Source organism: Pholcus phalangioides, unplaced genomic scaffold, assembly GCF_987345545.1.
Source record: "Pholcus phalangioides strain wild (caught in Gottingen) unplaced genomic scaffold, Ppha-v1.0 ptg000017l_1, whole genome shotgun sequence".
Lineage (NCBI taxonomy): Eukaryota > Metazoa > Arthropoda > Arachnida > Araneae > Pholcidae > Pholcus > Pholcus phalangioides.
In genome coordinates this window covers 68420198-68441627 of record NW_028301610.1, presented here as the reverse complement: position 1 = coordinate 68441627, position 21430 = coordinate 68420198, and the positions used below count along the sequence as shown (strand labels likewise).

The window sequence follows — 21430 nt, the reverse complement described above, 5'->3', positions numbered from 1 at the left end:
TGAACCACAGACAACAGGCCTGTTACTACACTGGGGAAACCGGGGCACTGCTCCCAGGCTCAGAGTTGAATGGGGCTCACAAAAAAGATACATAAATTTTCCATAATATTAACCCTTCAAGGTGGCCTTAAGAGAAAGTCCACCCCGCAGTCCCAAGCACACTGAGGCCCTGCTGGGGGGTTATTATTGTTGTCACCGTAGTCAGAAATTTGTTGTAAAACTTGATTTCATTAACAATTTGTTAAAAAAAACTAACTTTAGGAGATGTAATAGTGTGGGAAATTTTAACCTGTGATAACTATAAGAAATGCTCCAAATTAATGAATTATTGTTAGTATCTTCTGCCCTATCATGGTGGTCAGAATTTAAACTATTTAATATAAAATAGTGTAGCTCTCCTGAAAAATTCTAAAAAATACATAAAATATTTGAACTAAGACTATTGGGACTTTGAGTCTCAATAGTCCTAATTTAGCTCGGAAGTATTGAACACAAATATTGGCAATAGCCATACACTTTTATGAGATTGTTAGCTTTTACCATGATACACAGAGTTAGTGAAAAGTTCACCAATTTTTGACAGCTCCTCAAATTATGACCAAATTGCACAATTTTTTAATATATGATAACTGGTTACTTAACATATTTGAGAAGTTTAAAAAAATTGGATAAATATTTACCATGTTTTTGTTTGTAATTAATGAAAAATTCACAATTAAGCTTTTTTTAAGTAATATAAATTAACTTGATTTAATTAAAATAATTAGTGATTATGATATTCAGAAACTTTATGCATCATGTGACAGAAAAATTAAAGACAAAAATACTTTTTCTATTTAAAGTTTTTTTTATTTCTGTTCATGGTCATGGAAAAAAAAATTCCAGATTGAAAATTGGGATAAAATTTCAAAAATGTTGTTTTTGAAAAACCATAAAAAATAAAATTTCTTTGTAAAAATTTCTTTAAAAATACTATGACACTCACATTGAATCTTTTAATTTCCATAAAAATTAATTTCATACAAAACTTTGAATAAAAATTAATTTCATACAAAACTTTGAATAAAAATTAATTTCATACAAAAGTTTGAATAAAAATTAATTTAAAAAAATTTAAACAAAGCGTTGCGCAAATGCAAAGTCAGCCAAAAATGGGTCGAGTAAGTAAAGTTGGTAGGTAAACTTAACTCAATAAAGTTAATTTTGGATTCAGCAGTTCGAATGTGCATCACCAATGGAATCCTAATATGTTAGTCAATGGGGCCTACAACAAGGACCTCTAAATTATTACAGAATTTTGTTAATACAGTAGATCAGTGTTTCCCAAAGTGGGCAATATTGCCTCTTGAAAAGCAATGGAATGGTTGGGGGGGGGGTCCAATAGAAGCTACAAGTATAACATAGGATCCTATGGGTTTGCTTGAGTTTGGGGGTGGGGGCGATAAGAAAACAAAAAATCTGAAAAGGCGATGAAACATGTTAGGGAAAGAGTAGTAGACTCGCTAATCCAGCACATATCAGACTAGCATGTGCCCGATTACTGAATGGTCTTTGAAAAAAGAATGCATTCAAATTACTTAAACTACTGTAAGGTACAGGTAAGTGCAAATTATGGGGTAAATAAAACCCCATCCAATTTGTAAAATTCTGTAAGCTCCAGGGAGAGATCTTTTGGTGGAATTTTTCTTTAATACTTACTCAAATTTTCAGTAAAAATTTAATTGGTATGATAGCCGTCATACAAGGTTACAAGGAGCTTATGGAGAAATTAAGTTTGTAGTCATGGCGCTACCTGTTGTGTGCCCTTTACATTGCAACCATTTCCAAAAGTACAAATTTGCCTAATATTGATACCTTGGAGTTACAATTTCTTCCTTTCTTATTATTTTAGCTTTCATTTTAATACATTATCTTGTTGTGTAAAGTATGAATTGAGAGAGATACGCTTTCCTAACGTTTTCCCTGTGCTCAGACAAGTGAAACCATGTACATATTTGCAATAGATTTAGCGACTGTAGCATGAATGTGAAGATATAATGTTCCTGAATTAGCACCAACTGCTTCTATAAACCTAAATGAAGAGTGTCTTGAAACAGAGAAAAAAACAAAACTTCATAGACATATCAAAAAACATTTCAAAAGCAAAGGTTGGAAACTGGGTTTTTGTCAAATTCACAAATAAAAAATTTGTAAAGATGTTTATTGGTCTACTAACCAAAGTTCAGACTCATTGGGAAGCAAGATTCAAAAAAGGAATCATTACCACATCTACCTTTTAATAGCTGAACATTCAAGATTTACCCACCCAAGGAGGCAAATGGAACCAGCGCCCCAGTAAAAAATAAAATTAATCTTGAACAGACACTGAAAAAAATGGCATTAAATCACTAGCCCTAAAAATAGGATGATCCAAAAAACCTGCCACCATATTTTCAAGAACTGATTTTATTCCTAATATACATAAATGACCTGTGTAACTTTAACATGAATGGAAAAATCGCCTTTGCTACTGATCTGGCTCTTTGTTACCTTGTGTGTGAAAGCTCATCTTCAGTTAACTTGATGAATAACTTACATATCTTATGAACAATCTTGACTCAATAAATATCTAGTTGGAAAATAAATTAGTTATAGATGAAACCAAATTTATACTATTTGGTTCTGGCACTTTTAATGATTTTCGTGTCTTAAAACACTATAGTATGATAGTTAGTTGTATCTCAGATTGTATGTGCACAAATGTGAATAGAGTAGACACCTTCAAAGTATATATACCTGGGGATTTTTCAGATTCAAAACTATCTTGGAAAACATATATTAACTATTTGAGTGTGGTATTAAATTGCAAAATTAGGAAATATCATTTCAATATAAACTAGTTGTTATCTGCAGCTTCGCTCGAGGGGATTTGGTCATCTGAAAATTACTTTGCAATGATTTCTTTCTGATAATATTTGAACCCCTTTACCCACGGGCGGTCTTAGGGCAGTGCGACCGGTGCAATTGCACCGGGCGCTAAATGAGAAGGTGCGCCGAAACATGAGAAGGGTGAAAAATGGGAAAATGATTTCTACCCGCTCTAGGAGGAGCGCCAAATCCAAGGTAAAAGGGCAGAAAAAAATTCGACATGATATGTTATGACATAAAATATCGCTGTTCCTTTGAACGCATGAAAACGAAAAGATTGAAACAAAAGTTTTTTTAATTAGGGGAAGTCAGGGACATAAAAGGGTCCCGCTCGGGTAGAGATTTTGTCTCGAACCGCCCCTAAGTGCAACGTGTGTGTGTGTGTGGACTTGAAAATTGTAACAAACCGTACATACACAACTGAACATCTTTTCGGAGTTTCATGGATCTTGTTCCAGATACCCGGTGAGTAACGGTAAAGCTTCCTATGAGGCTCCTAGACAGTATCTCTGGTAAGGTGTGACCACAATGGAACTTTAAAAGGACATCTTTTTGCTTTCAAGAAACTAATGAGGAACGTATGTTGGAAGTTCAATTTGAGTTTTTTAAACAGCTTTGTAAACCAGATTCTACAATCATGGACCCCTCCCCCCAATTCTGTTTTTTAAACTAAAAAAAAGTGAGGTGCAAAATATATATTGCATTATTCCATTGGGATCGTTGTCCCTAAAATAGCTACAATTACAAAAAACTACAACTAAAACTATAACTAAACTATTACTACAATTACAAAATATGCACTAAATATCCTGAAAAGTGTTAAAAGTTCCCGAATCTGAACCAAAAATGAGAAAATCTACGTTAAAAAACACCATGCCAAAAAAGTAGATACGTTTTTAAAATGAATTTTTTTTCTATTTTCTTTAGTGCATTTATTCATTTACAAAAAAAAAAAATATCCCCCCACATATGTATTTGTGTATGCAAATAACTTCTAGGTTTTTTCATTTAGACATTTTCAATTTCTAGTGAGTCGTAGCTGCTCATTAACAAAATACCAGTTACAAAAGAGTCGTTACAAAATTTCGTCAGCACATATGTTTCACGGCATTGTTTTACACCTTGGTAAGGTACTAGGTGGAAGAGAATTGCGCGTTATCGTTGAGATTAAAGCCGAAGTCCCTGAGGTTAAAAAAAAATCTAGAGAGAAAAATAACCCCTTCTCAGTGCTGTTTTAACGCGAAAATGAGATCTAGTTAAAATTATCTAGAATTTACTAGGCAGGGCCTCAGAAAAACCACTTGGCTAGGGGGGCCCATGATGCTCTTAAGATGGCCCTGCCCCTTCCCCAGGTCTGTAGCGTGCTTTCTCGGGGACAGACTTTTCTTGAAATGGTTATGCTCAGAAAAAGGAGTTACAAGTTCCCCCTCCCTCCCATTCCGCTCGGGTCACTGTCCAAGTTGCTTCGGAATAGTTACAGGCCTGCCCAAGTTGCAAAGCCCGGTGCTTTAGCTGGTGTTTGCCTGCCTCCAGTGACGTCTTAAAGCATGGGCCCACCCAGGCCTCACAAAAATCAATCTGGTTGAGATTTTCAAGAATTCGACTGGTAGGGCCTCAGAAAAGTCATCTGGCCTGGGGGCCCATGATGCACTTAAGACGGCCCTGCCTGCCCCTTCCGTTTCTTAGCACTGGGTCTGAAAGGGATAATTTTAAATGAAGTTCACATGAGTTTTATAAATATGAAAGTAATCATACGAAAATATCACTTTCATTTAACCACTTTTATTATCAGTTTAACCCTTACGCGTGAAACTATATACTTATTTTACCATAAAATTCAATTAAAATGAGTATGAAGAAGATAGATCCTTTGTGATGAGTACCCTGCATAAATGTGACGTTTTTTTAATGTTTTTAAATCAAACAAGTTGGGTTTTTATGCTTGTTTACAAGTTAAATGGTGGTAACCCCATTTTAGGAAGAAAGCTTTTCCAACTTCTTCGTCCCTTAATATCCAACCAAGAGGGAGGAGGGCGATGGGGGACAATCACCACACACCGAGTCTGATAATATGGTAGAATGAATCTATCCCGTATTTTACGGGACAGTCATGACTAGCGAAAATTGCCTCCTCCGACACATCACTCTGAATCCGCACCTGGGTGGGGGGGGGGGGGCGCTGACTACTGTTTTTGCACCGGGCGCAACTAGGTCTAAGACCGGCCCTGCCTTTACCTCATGAAATAAAACTACTGACCAAATTTCATATTTGTAACTCCATCGACTTTGCTCAGCGTGATTTCTCTATGCAACCTCTAAACCCCCTAAGGCAGTGGTTCCCAACCTTTTTCAGTCCACGTATCCCCAGCTGGCTCGGTTCCTTTCCGCGTACCCCCAACCCCGAATCCTCCGGACTCCCCCCCCCCCACCCCAATCTGTTTCACCCATTACAGTTTTCGGAAAACTTAAAAAAAAGGTAGTGTTGAATTAAATTAAATGCTCTATTTTTTTCATTATTTAGCTTTTTTTTTTATTTTCCAAGTAAGCAAAAAAATTAACACAAAGTTTGGGATAAAAATTAATGTGATTCGGGACTGTATTGAATCAATTTTTTTTTTTAAATTAGGCTCAACAGAGGATAAACACAAACTCAAATGCGTTAAATTTGCTTCTATATTTATTTTTTATGTAAGTATACGAAGAAAACACCTGTTCAACAAGCTCAGTGCTATCAAACGGCAACAAAAACATTGTGGCTTTTCTAGAAAGTTCAACATATTCGTCACCACGACGAGCCCAAAAACTGACTAGGTTCACCATCCCGTCATTGAAGAGGATGTTCAGTGGGGGTATCTGATGAGAGGTCCAGCGATTTATCTTTTTTTGGAATCGCCAATCAAGGCGGTTGAAAATAGTCTTCTTTGAAAGGCTTAGATATCCACCGATCACCCATTTTCGGCTCTAAAAAATAATTTTCAAACAAGGATTTTAATCTTTTCAAGTGGCCGACTGTTAAATTTAGCTCGGCTTGTGACAAGAAATCGTGAAGTGTTTTAACACTTCCTAAAAAAAAGGGCTACCTTGTTCCGAAGTTCGAACAGCAACGTCAGGACTTAACCCCGGGACAGCCATCTACCTTCGGTGTGCAAAAGCAAAGCATTGTGAAGGATGTCCATGTCTTCCCACAACCAGGGCCGTCTTAAGAGCATCATGGGCCTCCAGGCCAAGGGGTTTTTCTGAGGCTTACCAGGTACATTCTAGAAAATTTCAACCGGATCTCATTTTTGTGAGGCCCCCTCTTCTCTTGAGGCCCCCGGGCCCATACGTTAAGACGGCACTGCCCACAACAATTTAAACATTAGGATTTAAACAAATAGGATTCACCTTGACAAAGTTGAAAACCTTGATCGCTTCATCAAGCACGTTTCGCAAATTTGGAGGCAACAGTTTTGATGCAGGGATCTGTCTGTGAATATAGCAGTGAGTCCATTTCATGTTTGGAGAGACTTCTGCCACGCGTGAACGACGGCCTGAGTAGCAACCTTTCGTGCATTTTTCTCCATCTGTTGTGAGCCCAATGCATTTTGACCATTGAATTCTTTTTCAACAAAATAATGATCAATTGCTTCAAATAAGTCTTTGACAGTCATACGACCCCTTCAATGGGTGACAAATAAAAATATTTACTTCGAATTCTCTTTCAAGTGCTTAGCAATTACAAGTAGCACAGGATATTGCGCAAAACGTCGATACTTTCGTCGACATGGATAGAAAAAAATTCACACCTTTGTCATGACTTATGATTGTGCTCTCAACATCGTCTGACATGTCCTGTATTCTTCGAGACACTGTATTACTTGACAGAGATATTAAACTCATTATAAGAGCACTTCCCTCTTCAAACATGCATCTGACAGCATATTTTCACCAGTAGTGTGATTTTTTCCTCGTCTAGCAATACAATAGCTATTGTAGTAGGAGGGCTCGGTAGCTTTGGTAGAATCACTTTTGGAAGATTCAAAATATGTTTTCACGTTTACAGGTGCACTGTATTTCATTTCGGTGTTTTATTCCGCTTCCGCGCAGATCTAGTTTTTAGCCACTGATCCATAGCACAAATCGCATGAGTACTAGGTGCTTGGTAGAAAAGTTGGCGCAGAACATTGTGGGAATAATACGCACACGCCTCAATACAAACGCCCACAACAAAAGTTAAACCCAACATGAATTAATTCTTCGCTTTTATGCACAGCCCCGAATGTGTCAACAATCAAATCTAAAACGCCGAAGAAAAGTGAGCTGAGAGGAAGTAGTTCACGAATCACGATCATAGGTTGGGCGGGAGAAGGAAAGGCCGAACCTTCCAGCAACCCCTCTGTTATAGATGCATTGATAGAATATTGATTGATAGCATGCCTGAATTGATAGGGAAGGCCAATATATTGCAACTGACAATATTAGTAAAAACCTCTACCTACTTTTAAAAATTCATTTCAATGTTTTTTAATTATCTTGTTCTTTTTTTAGATGGATGGCTGCCATTACCATTTTCTTTTCGCATACCCCCTTAAATAAAACTTGTTTCGAATATTTTAAGAGCTAAATACAGGAAAAATTTTGAATTCCACAATTTCTAACTGAACAATCTTCATAAAAATCTTTATTTCTAAATTTAATATCATGGTTGTTAACTCAAGAAAATTTAAACCATCAGTTTGATATTGTAAGGTTTTCATTCATAAAACTGTACCAAAAAATATTTTTCATTCATCTTGCATAAGTAACTAAATGCTAATTTTTTAAAATTCATGAACTCCATTCCTGTTGCTACTTATTTCTCTGATTATATAGGGTCTATAGAGGTGTGTTTAATGGTGGGTACAGAAGGCCCTGACTTTTGAGGCACCAAGAAAACCCTACTTTACACTTTTCCCACTTTATATAAGGAGCACGATATTTCCTTCGGCACCCAGGCCTCAACTGACCTAAATCTGCTTCTGGGCCTATACGTGAATTTCTTCATTTTTTTTTCATTATTATTTTTCAGGGGCTCACAAGCCAGCCTAGCCCCAAAATATTTTGCATCAGTATTTTGTGAAATAAATAAAATTATATCTTATATCTTGAAATATAACGTTGAAAGAGTGCTTTTGTGTAACTATAGCCAGTAATCTTCAATAAGGAAATAAAACAAAAGATTATGGGAAATGGATGTGAAACCAAAAAGCCCATCAAACAAGAGATTGTGTATATCTCTCTCCCTTTTTTCTTCCGTGAGGAAAAAAGCTACCAAACAGGTTAATATTCATCCCCATTCTTCCGCAATGTGGCTCATGCAAACAGGGCTAATAGGGAAGGCCACTTGCTATCTTAAGATGAAGCACATATAAAAAGACTGGCATTTCACATGAAGAATAGTGTTCACGGTTATCATATTTTTCTTACCATGGATTCTCTCGGTCTCTAAAAAGGGAATAAAATAATAACTTGGAAATTTTCTCACCGTTTGAAAACTTTTCTGTTTGACTGATACTTTCATAATATGCTTCTTTGGTAGGAAGCACACCTTTACTTTGCTAAAAAAAAGAAAGAAATTTATCAGTCGCGACTTATTTCATTTTAAAAAATAGTGTTGGTGTGATTTTAATCATGGCTAAACGTTTAGTTCAGCACTGGGTGTTAATGACTTGAAGTTTGCAAATTAACTTGATTTACAGTATTTGACAAAATCGATCAGATCTTCATATAAATTGTTTAAAAAACCAAAGAAACAAGACATTTATCTATGTACGTAAGATACTGCATACTTCCATATACACATACTTTTCTACTTAAATTAAAATAACCATAAATATTGTATATATAATGAGTCTTTCTTAATCATAAAATTATTTGACTTAATTGTGAAAATACCTAATTACTTACCAAATAAGATAGAAGAGCATGACTACGAATGAGTTGAGCTTTCAAAGCCTGAATTTCAGTGTCAATTTGTAAATGCAGATCTTTTGCTGTGAACTCTGGAATCTTTAACAAAAAAGAAAGTGTTAACCCTGTATGGCTCAGTGTATATTCAAATATACATGGTAAATACATACAATCCATTATACCGATTTATTTCCTTAATTTTTTTGGTATTTAGGAAAGTAAATTTTTATAGCATCATTTTAGTATAAAATACAGCCACATAAGTACAGTACTTATTTTTTTATCTATAGAAAAGAGTTGATTCCTTAGTGGTGTCACTTTCTTAAAACTGCTGAAATATTACATGTCCGAAGATTTATAAAATAGCACCAAACTGAGTGGATTGGAAACCAAATGAAATGATTCAAATTTTCTAAGCAAGATTTCACCTGTTTGTAGACATAAAAAAAAATCAATGCAAACTTAACATTTCACCCTTGATTAACTATTTTAGTTTTCCAAAAATAAAGTATAATTAAAAAATCCTATTTTCATTGAAAATGCAGAAATATGCAAAAAAAACAAAAAAACATGGTAGAAAAATGAAAAAATATGATTCAGAATGACTGGAAATCATGAAAAAATGCTCTACTACAATAGAAATGGCAAATATGCGAAATAAAAAAAAATGTGAAGCCCTACTGATAACTCTACAGCATAGTTTTCCAAACTTTTTTTGTTCCACATCGCCCCTTTCTTCAAAAAAATCTTTCTCATCACCCACAATTCAAGCCCACCCACAGGAATCTATATCAAATATTAAATCCCCATCTTCTACTGCCCTCCTGGACATTGGGTTTAGGTCAATTCGTCGCAGCGGCAATTCGTTGTGGTTCAAATTTGTTGCAGAGTCAGTTCATCACAGTACAATTTTGTTGCAGAGTCAATTCGTCCTGACAAATTTGAATCTTTTTCCATGTTTATTGTGGTCTTATAAGTAGGTTTTCCCTTCAGGCATAAAATAAAACTAAAGTTGGTCAAAAAAATAAATTTTCAAAATTTAATTTCTACCATATAAGCCACACATTCCACTTTCTGTCAGGACTTCCATTTCTCACAGCAAGGGGTATTGTGGATTGCAGATCACACCAAAATTGTAGATAGCAATCAAGTAAATTTTGAAAATTTAATTCCCACCATGTAAGACCCACTTCCCCTTCCAGTCAGTCAAAATTTAATTTCAACCATACAAACTGCACTTTCTGCTTTCTGCTGGGGTTTCCATTTCTCACAAGGAGAAGCATTGGGGAGCACAACCAGATAATAAACTGGGATCAATACCCCCACCCCCCAGGCACGATTTCCGTAATTCACTATTGAATATATCCATGCAGAGAATACATCTTTGAGAAATTTTTTATCGACACTCTTTAAGTTTACTACAGCTGTAAAAAGTATTATTTTTTAAATTATTTTTTTGCAATGCAATGTGCATTTCAAATTATCTTGCATTATTATGATAAGATTAAGACAATCCGTCCGCTGCTGGAACATGGTGGATGAGACCATCTGAGCCCTTTCCCCAAATAGATTTTTGAGGGGGCTTAGACTCCCCAACCCCATAATTCATGAATATAGACTACAATGCACCTTTCCGTCTCCTGTATGGGCATACTTGGTAACTGAGGATGATGTCACTCTCCGCTATCCATATGAAGGTTTTTTTAACAGCTGGCGAATGTGAAAATATATTTAGGAAAGACAGAAAATTCAACTGCCCTTGCAGGAAATCAAACACACGGAATTCCACGAACCCATATCATCCTCGGATAAGTTGCCATCTGATAGCAGTGTTAGCAATTGTGAGCTCTGGCCTGAATTAGGTCTGACCGTCCATGTACGGTCCCATTCAGGGCACACAAACTTCAAGGAAAGATTGAGATATTCCTTGCCTTTGTAGTCTAGTGCAGTCACCCAGAAAGTGAAAAGATGTGGGTTTGATTCCCTGCAAGGAAGTTGAATTTTATCACTTTCCTAAATAAATATATTTGCATTAGCCAGCTGTTAAAAACCTTCCCCAGTAGCACAACGATATAGTACAATATCTGGACCATATTGTTATATATCGAAATGTCAGAGGAATATCAGATGTCATAACTATGATATAGAACGATCTTGTCCTATATGGTGCAAATTATTTATGATATTAATTGATCAAGTCTTTAATTTTTCAGTCGAATATGTATTTGATTCCAAGTGAATAATCTCTACTTTGAAGGACAACAACTAGGGACAATAAATTATTTTAATAAGTTTGAAAAGCATAGATCTATATCGTGAACCTGACAAAGATCTACATCAGACTCTTGATACAGACCTGATGTAGATCTATAAAAGAAGGCACAGCTCTATATCCTGAAGATGACATACATCCATATCGTGAACCTGACAAAGATATATATCAGGTACACAATATGCTGATATATCAACATATTGTGTGCCTTTAAATAAAAGTATTGCCTTCAAATAAAAAGTTGAAGAAAATTTAAAGTCGAGCGTACAATTTTTTGTTTGAATGGAAATTAAAAACGTTTGAATGAATAATTGTTCTTATGAAATTTTGATTTTAATAGGATTAATTATGTTGATATATCAAAACTATTTCATCAGTTATAATTGAATCCTTACTCTGTATGTTTTACATCATAGATGTTGGTATTTTAGGAGGAGCAAGAACTTATCCACCGTAACTTTAATAGGCACTTTATAATTGCACATATTTTTTAATTTATTTGATCTTGTTTTTGTTGTATATGTGTGTTTTTCTTAAAATTATTTATTATTTATTTTTTTCCTTTGATGTTTTCATTTCTTACCATACTTTGAGAATTTTAACTTTTTTGTGTTGCATATTTTTTATTCTGTATTTTTTGTTTTATTAGCATAAATTAATAATTTTAAATAAATAATTAATATACTACACAATACATTAATTTGTGTTATATATAATTTCCTTAATTATAATATAATTTTTCAATGATCTGCCTCAAAATGATAAATATGTCTCACAATTTCTATTTTGAAATTTTTGTGCATACATGAAAATGAATAAATTTGATTGAAAATACAAGTAAAAAACCATTACTTGTAAATTAATGTTATAATAACATCCAGTAAGCAGTGCTGAAGTGGTAAGATGCGGAGTCACAGATGGTAAGAGTTCAGGGTGCATGGGTTCAAACCCACACACCTCTAGTGAGTTTAACTTTTTTTTTCTTCTGAGAGGGCGCCATCTATTGTCCAAAATTTGAAGTAATTGAATATATCATATTCACGATATAGATCTATTTATCTCTGACTATGCCTTTTTTTAGCCAGAACGATATCGTGGCCCGATATAGATCTATATTGGAAACTGAAATTTTACGATATAAATCTATATCTTTGTGCTACTTGGGTTCATATACTTGCTAACTATTATGGAATTTCCATAGTTTCTACTGATTTATCTACCCTTTCACAGCGAAACATATGGCCACGCGTTAACATACGGCTGGACACATCGAGTAACAATTAATTTTGACTTCTAATGGCCCCATTAAGCAAGATGTAATATTGTTTTATTCATGCATTTTTTTAATCATTATAAATGATAGCAATTCATAAAATTGCAATAAAATTAAATTGAATTAAAAATTCATAAAATATTGGTAATTGTCTCATGGGTGCAATATATCGGATAGAGCCATAACAACAAAAGTTTTCAATTTGTCAGACTTGTCTATGCCCAATTCATTTGAATAAATTAGAGTGGAATAAGTATTTTAGGTTCTTATGGAGATACTGTTGGGGTAAATATTGGTGGGGACTCCAGAGCCCCCATGGGCTGAATAGAAGTTTACACTTAAAGTGAGGCTCCACTGTAATTTGAGGTAATATCATAAACACCAAAAATATTTCCCACAGAATATTGAAATTTGTCGTAGCAAAAGTGAATTTTTAACATAAAAAAAACTTCAAAATAATTAAATCTTTATATATTGTTAAATTTTTAAATCTGATTGATATGGTAATTACAATTAAGTAATGATTTAATTATCTAATAATAATTATTTAATGATTAAGTAACTATTAACAGTGTTATGAATTATGAAGATTATGTGTAGCGCAATTTGTGGAGAACCCCCCTAGGGCAGTAATCTCTTGTTGCCAAACCGGAAATATGTGTGTGTGTGTGAAGGTATACTAAAATCTTCTAGACTGATCCAGAACGTCTCGTATGACCTCCAGACGGTAGAGCCACAAAACTAGAGAACTATGCCAGAATTCTAGAATTTTCCTCACGTCTATAAAGATCATGTGATAGAGTAAGAGGCTCAGAGAGAGTTGTTGGACTTAGTGGGAAAATCTCTATTTGTCAATCGCATGTTGTCTGCTTGTAAATACGTGTAAGTAGCTGTTTTCTGTGAAATAAATCTGCGTGTCATGAAATTTGTCTCATCCTATGCTTCTTTCAAGGAACTTGTGAGAAATTATCCGGAACAATATATATTGAAATTTTAATTTCGATTATCCTTTTGAAATGTCAAAAAAATTATTTAAGTAAACTATGTGTGCACTTTTCTTCACGTTTCTTATTTCACCTATGAAACAAAAACCTACGTACAAGATCACATGGAACATGTACAGGTGAAAAATACACGTCGCGACGAATTGACTCTGCGATAAATTGACGGCACAACGAATTGACACTGACAAACTTGTACAGAGACGGATTGCTCCTCAAACAAGTTTGTGCCACAACAAAGTGAGGTGTGACAAGTTGAGTGCGATGAATTGACCTGCTATGCTGGACCATTCCATCAGAGGGCGATATTGCCGACTTTGGGAAACACTGATCTACAGCAACAAAAGAAAACAGAAAAGCAACTGAGTTGTGGGATCATTAGCGTATGCAAGATGATTTCATTCTTGGGTTGAGATTTTAGTGTTTTATTTGCAGTAAAAACAAATCCCCTTCCCCCCTTCAGAAAGAAATAATGATGGGAACAAGGGGTAGTAGGGCATTCAAGAGTAACATCCAGCATTTCAACTCAGACCTGAAGAACATATGCTCCTCTCTTCGGGTCACGTTTCTGGAGCTACCTTGTTTCACTGATAGGTGGCTTCATTGGGATGGGATTCACCTGAATAGGACGGGGGGTCTTGGAGGTTTAGGTTCTAGCTAAGCTTTTTACTCCCAGACTAGGTAGATGAAAATATGTGTTAGTTAATGGTAATAATAACAGTATTGATAGGGAATTGCCCACCTCTGACTTGAATGGCATCACGATTGACACAAAATCACGGAGCAAAATTAAAATGTGTGCTACTGAAAACCAGGAGCATGGGAAATAAAGAATTTTTAAAAACTATGATAGCTGTGGAGGGTCTAGACCATGATTTCCAATGTGGGCATTGATGTCCCCTTGTGGGTGATGAAAAGTTCTAGGGGGGAGGGCGGTAGAAGCTACGAGTATAACATAGGATCCTATGGGTTAGATTGCGCTGGGGGGGGGGCAATGTGAGGAAAAAAAATCTGAAGGGGGTGCAATGGGATTAAAAAAGGTTGGGAAACTATGGTCTAGACCTTGTAGCCATAACAGAATGTTGGGTAAATGATGGAGATGTAATTTTTCTTACACATCTCAGGATAAGATACTTTAAAAAATAAATCGGGCAAAAAATGGGGTGGAGTCTTAATTTATGTGAAATCATATTTTCAGGCTCCAGAGTGTAACGTAAAGAGTAGGGATCAGGGCCAGATTAACCATTAAGCAAAATAAGCATGTGCTTAGGGCATCAAGAGAAAAGGGGGGCCCACAAAAAGTAATCGAATTGTATTTTTTTGTTAATGTACAATTTTTTTTCCAGCGTCAACCATTCAGTAGAAAATCCTCATAAGATCATACTGGAAGTATCTTGAAATTCCTCTTTGACACAAGATGAGAGGCATATGCTATGGTCACAGCAACAATATTGAAATTTCAAATCCAGAGAAACTAATAATATTGCAAACAAGAGTTCACGTAAAAGCAGAGTTTTTGAAAGATGTCGCAAAAATTCCGTAAAATAATCCGAGAGTATTTTTATCAACGTCATAGATTCCAGAGGCTTACATAGGTAAGGGCTTAGAAAGCCCCCTCCCCAAAAGATGAATGAAAAATTTAAAATGGTCTTGTACAAAAAATTAAAATATGGAAAGAAAATACCTTTGTATGTTGTCATGGTGGGAAAAGTCGTGGGACACTTTTTGACAAATAAGCCGGACATTTTTAATCTAGACTAGTCATGTCTAGATAGCGTAATTGGTCTAATTGTAAATATGCTTGTGTTGTTCATCTTGTAACCCTCTCTAATAGCTTGATCTGTACTTCTGATTGAATACAGAAATGTAACTTTGTCATTTTCAAGCCAGAATTATATCTAGCTCTGAGACAAAAAACACTGTAGAACAGTAAAGAGCTGGACACCTCATCTCAACTAAAAGTACACGCAGATGTGTTATACGTGGCATTGATTTTGACGATGTCATCAAACAAACATGAGCTGGGCGAGATTATAAAGGAAAACACCATAAGGCGTAGGCGAGTCTGTTTAAATTATTTTTCTAAAAAAATATAATCAAATAAGACTTGTGAGCTCTTGAAATGAAAACTTCAAATTTTTATGAACATGCACAATGTTAAGAATATAAATAATTTTTCTCTAATTAGCTATGAAAACTTTATTTCTCACATGCTATCTGTTTACTCGTATTTATGCTAGTAGCCGTGATTTAGATTCATGCATTAAATTCATGAATCACTTGAATCCACCAATCATTGAATCATTATTGAATCGAACAAATTGTTTTCAGGTTAATTTTTTTCTCTATAAAAAATGTAAGCTATGTAAAGATAGCATTGTCAAAATAACGCAGCTTGCTCATCCTGAGCCTGACGCAAAATTAGTTCTTTTTTACCGATGCCAGTGATATCGGCGTTGCTGGTGCCTTGCATAAAATCACTGCTGATGGTCTCTTACCATTGTCATTTTTTTCAAGGAAGTTAAATTCTGCTCAAAAAAATTATTCTGCATATGATAAGAAATTGTTAGCTATTTATTTGTCAATTATACATTTTTCTTATATGCTAGAAGGTCGTCCATTTACTGTATTTTGTGATCATCGTCCCCTGACTTATGCATTCACCCAGAAACTTGAAAAATGCTCCCCGAGACGTTTACGTCACTTGGAGTTTATATCTCAATTTACCACAGACATTAAACACGTCTCTGGCCTTGAGAACTCTGTTGCGGATGCTCTGTCAAGGGTCGAGGAAATTGAGTATCCTGTAAATATTGATTATTCTGAATTATTTTTGCAGCAGTTGGATGACCCTGAATTGAAAAACATTTTATCGAATCCAGACATGTGCAGTTTGGAGTTAAAATTAATCGAAGTGCCAAATTTAAATTTAACTTTGTATTATGATATTTCTCAGTCTCCCATTAGATTATATATTCCAAAAAAATTTAAACGTTTGATTTTTGATTCGATCCATGGATTGGCTCACGTTGAAGCAAATATGTGTGAAGTATGTCTGGCCAGCTATCCGAAAGAATATTGCCGCTTGGTGCAAAACTTGTGTACCATGCCAGAAAGCCAAAGTGCATAGACACACGTACTCACCCCTAGGCTTCATAGAAATGCCAAATGCCAGATTTCAAGTTATAAATCTTGATTTTATTGGCCCACATCCAGTGTGTAGTGGTTTTCGTTTTGATATGACAGTCATCGATAGGTTTACCCGTTGGTTGGAGGTTATTCCTTTGCCTGATATAACGGCCAACACTATTTCACGTGCATTTCTTTTTAATTGAGTGGCGCATTTTGGTGTTCCGGCGCGATTGATTTGTGATCAAGGCAGGCAATTAGAATCTCTAACTTTCAAGAAACTTGCTCAAACATTCGGTATCGAGATATGCAGAACGACAGCATATAATCCCAAATGTAACGGCATGATTGAGCGAACTCATCGAGTTCTGAAAGCTTCCTTGAAGTGTGTGGAAAATAATTCGTGGGTTGACGCCTTGCCACTTATTCTGCTGGGACTGCGCAATGCTGTTCGCGAGGACTGGCAACATACGTCGTCTGAGCTTGTTTACGGACAGTCATTACGACTACCTGGAGAGTTATTTACTGAATCTGTGAGGGAATTGGCCCAGCCTGAGCTAATTCAACAGCTGAAAGCGGCTTTCCGTAATGTGAAGCTGGTACAAGGTACTCGTCATGGTACCAAGGTTGTTTATATTCCTAAAGATTTATTCACTTGCGATCATGTCTTTGTTAGATATGATGCAGTTCGCACGCCATTACAACCGCCATACGATGGACCATTCCTTGTAATAAGGCGAAAGCCGAAGTTTTTTCTTTTGCAGTTCCAGAACGCTCAGAGATAGGTATCGTTGGGCAGAATGAAGCCAGCATTCCTTCCAGTGAAAGATTTAGAGTAGTCTCCGGTGATCCAGGAGAAAAAGCAACATCCGGACGGTCCACCACAACAGGTCAATCTCCAGACGTCCAGCAAACTTCCAGGATCACCTATCTTCTCGAAGAGGGGAAGACCTATCCGATTCCGCTTTCCAGGACCGCTTCGCTGAGGAGGAGGGTGGCTGTGGCGGTACGCTAATTCTGTCATTGCTGGCCGACGTCATCGCTTCGGGGATGTTCTGCTTGTAGTGACGTACAAGGAGTCGCTGCCAACCTTCGTCACAACCGATCCACGGTTGTTGCATGGATTGTCATTTGCATATTCTCGGAGATGTGTGCTGTGTATAAAAGGACTGAGCTATGTTAGGTCGTCGCTGCTTTACTCCGTTCACTCGCTGGTTGTAACCGTTAATTCTCAAAAATGTAAATTTATACTCTGTCTGCTCACAGCTCTTAGTGCTGTGTAGCATATCTTAACTTCTAACAAAATTATGCTTAGTTGTTAATTGTTGCAATAAACCTGTTATTTGTTACCGCTGTGTCATCCGTCTTTCCGTGAGTGCCTTAACCCGTTGAGAGATGAACACGCTTACTGCTGTCTGACATTGTCTATGAGGATCCTAATTTTGGAAGCACCTCTCTACTTGAGATATCTGGGGGCCCCAGCGATAACCGAGATAATTAACCTACCGAAATATACAAAGAACCTACAAGCGCACAGCGTGACTGTCTGGTTTGAGTCACAAAATGCAAGTCCAGTTCCTCCATCGCGCCGGCGCGCTCTTTTCCCTATTACGCGGACATCCAGTGGTGGACGCTGTCGCCATAGTACCCCTCCTCTAAGTGACGGAGTCACATCGTTGAGTAATTTAGTCTATACGGAGCTCAGACTATTCTGCCGGAACGGGTACGTTGAGTCGGAGTAGTAGTCGGTGCAAACGTGACGTGCACTGGCCCGTCCAGGTACTGGTCGTTGCGGATCGCGACAACACTTCGAAGAGACCTTCGTAGGTCGGTTATAGAGGACTGCGTCAGTGCGAACGAAAACATGAGTACAGGTCGTCAGGGCTTGTGAAACGTAAACATTACGTGGCGCCATGCCTTGAAGTCGAGATCGGCTTGAGTGTGTCCATGGTGCGTTTCAATTTGTTGAGGTAGGTGGTTACTGGCTTCGGGACATGTCGTTCGACGAAAATCTCTCCAGGCAATCTCAGCGTTTCACCGAAGACCATTTCGGCAGTGGTGGCGTTGAGGTCGGGTCGAAAGCATGTTCGAAAGCCGAAGGCAGACAGTGGATCCAATCACTTGTCATGCTAGCCTTCAGTGCTTGTTTGAGAAGACGATGTTGGCGTTCGATGAGTCCCGTTTGCTTTAGGGTTGTAAGAAGTCGTATGGATGTGGTTCATTCCTAACTAACCGTTGAATTTGTGGAATAGATGCCAATTCGAATTGCGAACCCTAATCCGTCGTGATGGTTCTGGGGATTCCATATTGTGAAAACGAGTTGGAGTATAATGCTCGGGCACAATCCATCTTGAGAATCGGCAGATAACGGTTAGAAGATATACGTAACTTTGGGAATTCGGGAGTCTGCCCACAATGTCGATGTTTAGATGAGCGAATTTCTCCGACGGCACTGGAAAACTCGGAGAGGCGATGGGGTGTGTTTATGCACTTTTGTTCGTTGACAGGCGACACAAGCACGGCAAAGTTAGTGACGTCTCGTTTTATGTTCGGCTAGATGAAACGTTCGGTGAGGATTTTCACAGATATTTTGAACCCTGGATGACAAAGATAATGAAATTTTTCAATCTTGTTTGCGAAATGCTAGGGGAACAAATATTCGCGGGACTTTTCGCGAATGATCAGCATAGAGGTTCAGTCTGTATTCGGGGAGGAACGTTCGTTGAATTTTTAGTGAATATTGATTGTTTGTCGAACTAGAGTCGAGAAGTTTGGCAAGTTCTGGATCGGTCTGTTGGGCGTCGGCCAGAAGAGCGTGGCTGATTTCGTCGAGATGGAGTGCGTCAGCTTGTAACCGAGACAGGGCGTCTGCCGGAGTGTTGAGAATGCCAGGCAGATATATGATGTCGGTGGTGTACTCGCTGGTGTAACTCAAGCGTCGTTGGACGATCGGAGACGCCGACTCAAGTTTCTGGTTTAATGCATAGGAAATTAGTTTATGATCAGTCACGATAGTAAGGTGACGACCTTGCAACTGATGAAAAAAATATTTTACTGATAGGTAAATAGACAGTAGTTCGCGTTCGTAAGTACTCTTAGATTTTCTGAGTAGAATTGAACGAGGTACTGAAGAAAGCTAAGGGTTTCAAGCGATCGAGTAAGTCAACGTAAGTTTATTGAGACGGTTGTGCTTGTGAGCTGCCAAGATCCACAATATCTTTCGAGGGGGAGGGACGAGTTTTTTTCCAGTGATCACCGTGTCGTTAGTTTTCTATATGACTTTTCTTCGGGCAAAAGTGATAACAGAAGAATGGTTCCCTTGTTTTCAAAGAACTAACTTTGACCATTTGAGAGAAAGGTTAGCAGGATTTTTCAAACACCGTTTGGGATCAGTTGTTGCGGTACGTCAAGGTGAAGAATACAGAACTAAACTTAGAGCTATGTTTTGCGTGACATCTTACCCTTTGTTCGTAAAAAGCGTTTGTTTATCGCACCCTCTCTGGTTCACGATAAGTCTTAATCTGGAAAATAAAAGGGCATTTAGCGTGCATAAAAGTAGAACAAGGGACCTGTCATCATTTACTGAAAAAAGAAGGGCATTGAAGGTGATTAGAGGAAGTAAAAAAAAATTTTCAATAAGGTTGGCAGATAACATTGGCGCTGACCCAAAATCATGTTTCAAGTATGTAAACAATGGATGTAAGAGGACAGTTGGCCTCCTTCTTGATAGAAGGATCTGTAGGCATGTGCGGTGCTTTCAATGACTTTTTTGCGTCGGCTTTTAATAGGGAAGATGATATCCAAAGAACGGGTGTGTCATGGGGTGATAAAGACATCAACGATATTCATGAAGATGATGTTTACAATTTATAAAAAATGTATGTGCCAGCAAAGCACCAGATGATATTTATCCAAGGGTCTTCGGGAAATGTGCTAATGAATTGTTGGGACCAGTCTGTTGCGCAGATTTACAGAAGTAATCTATTATATATAATCATTTATAGTGCATTTTCTAAACCCGCACTCCCCAAATGACGGGCCGGAGATGCGTTTGGGGTTCGGGGGGGGGGGGAAACATGATTTTCTTTGCGATATATGCTTTTATACTGTATGGGTTGCTGTATTTTGGTTATATTTGATACCCACATTTTTGCATGGGCATCTTTTTTCAGCCACCTCGTTGTGCATTTTAGCTGTTGGGACCTTTGTATTCATATTTGATAGTTTCAAATCGTAAAAAAATTCGTGACTTTATATTCCGGTGAGTTTTCTCACTTCCACTTTTTCATGATCGTAGACCAGGGTCACAACTAGGGAGGAGCAGGAGAGCCTGGAGCCTCGGGCACCGAACCAGAGGGGGGGGGGGATATTTCACTTTTTTACCTCTCCTTGAACATTACAAGGAGCGCCAAAATGTCTGCTTACCCCTGCTAACCAAGTATCTAATTGCAACCGTGCAGACACACCATGTTACAAGCTACAACAATGCACCTGAATCGTAATTTTTACGGCATGAAACTTACCGATGAAGAAACTTGAGGTGCGGACTGAAGGCTTCGTGTGATCTGCATGTCCTCTGAAAAAATTTTAGAAGTAAGAAAACCAAACAAATCAATGTTTCCTGCAAAAAATATATGAAATAAAGAATAATATTCACATTTATGGATCCATAAAGAGGATTAATCATTGTTAGAATCTTAGGCATGAATCACCTACTTTTGAAGTTGATTTTTCAACACAATTTGTACACAATTTATTTGCATGAATATTAAGCATTTAAAATATAATAGAGCTGGTTCATGCAACAGTCTGTTCTCACGACAGTTAAGAATGTGTGTCCCCTTATCTCTTCTCATCTTTCGTCGCTTGCTGGAAGTAAGCGAGAAGAAGGTGCAAGAGTTCGCCCACACGTACGTTACT

At 37.2% G+C, this 21430-nt stretch overlaps 1 protein-coding gene across 4 annotated transcripts in view; it reads right to left on the bottom strand.

The window, feature by feature from the left end:
- LOC149074679 (uncharacterized) overlaps positions 1-21430 on the bottom strand; it is a 459047-nt gene that overhangs the window by 232547 nt on the left and 205070 nt on the right. For all 4 annotated transcript variants that reach the window (XM_089247147.1, XM_089247149.1, XM_089247150.1 and 1 more), the window contains exons 15-17: positions 21034-21086; positions 8833-8934; positions 8411-8483 (exon numbers count right to left, since the gene is read on the bottom strand). In XM_089247147.1, the coding sequence (XP_089103273.1) occupies positions 8411-8483; positions 8833-8934; positions 21034-21086 (228 nt within the window). The remainder of the gene's footprint in view (positions 1-8410; positions 8484-8832; positions 8935-21033; positions 21087-21430) is intronic.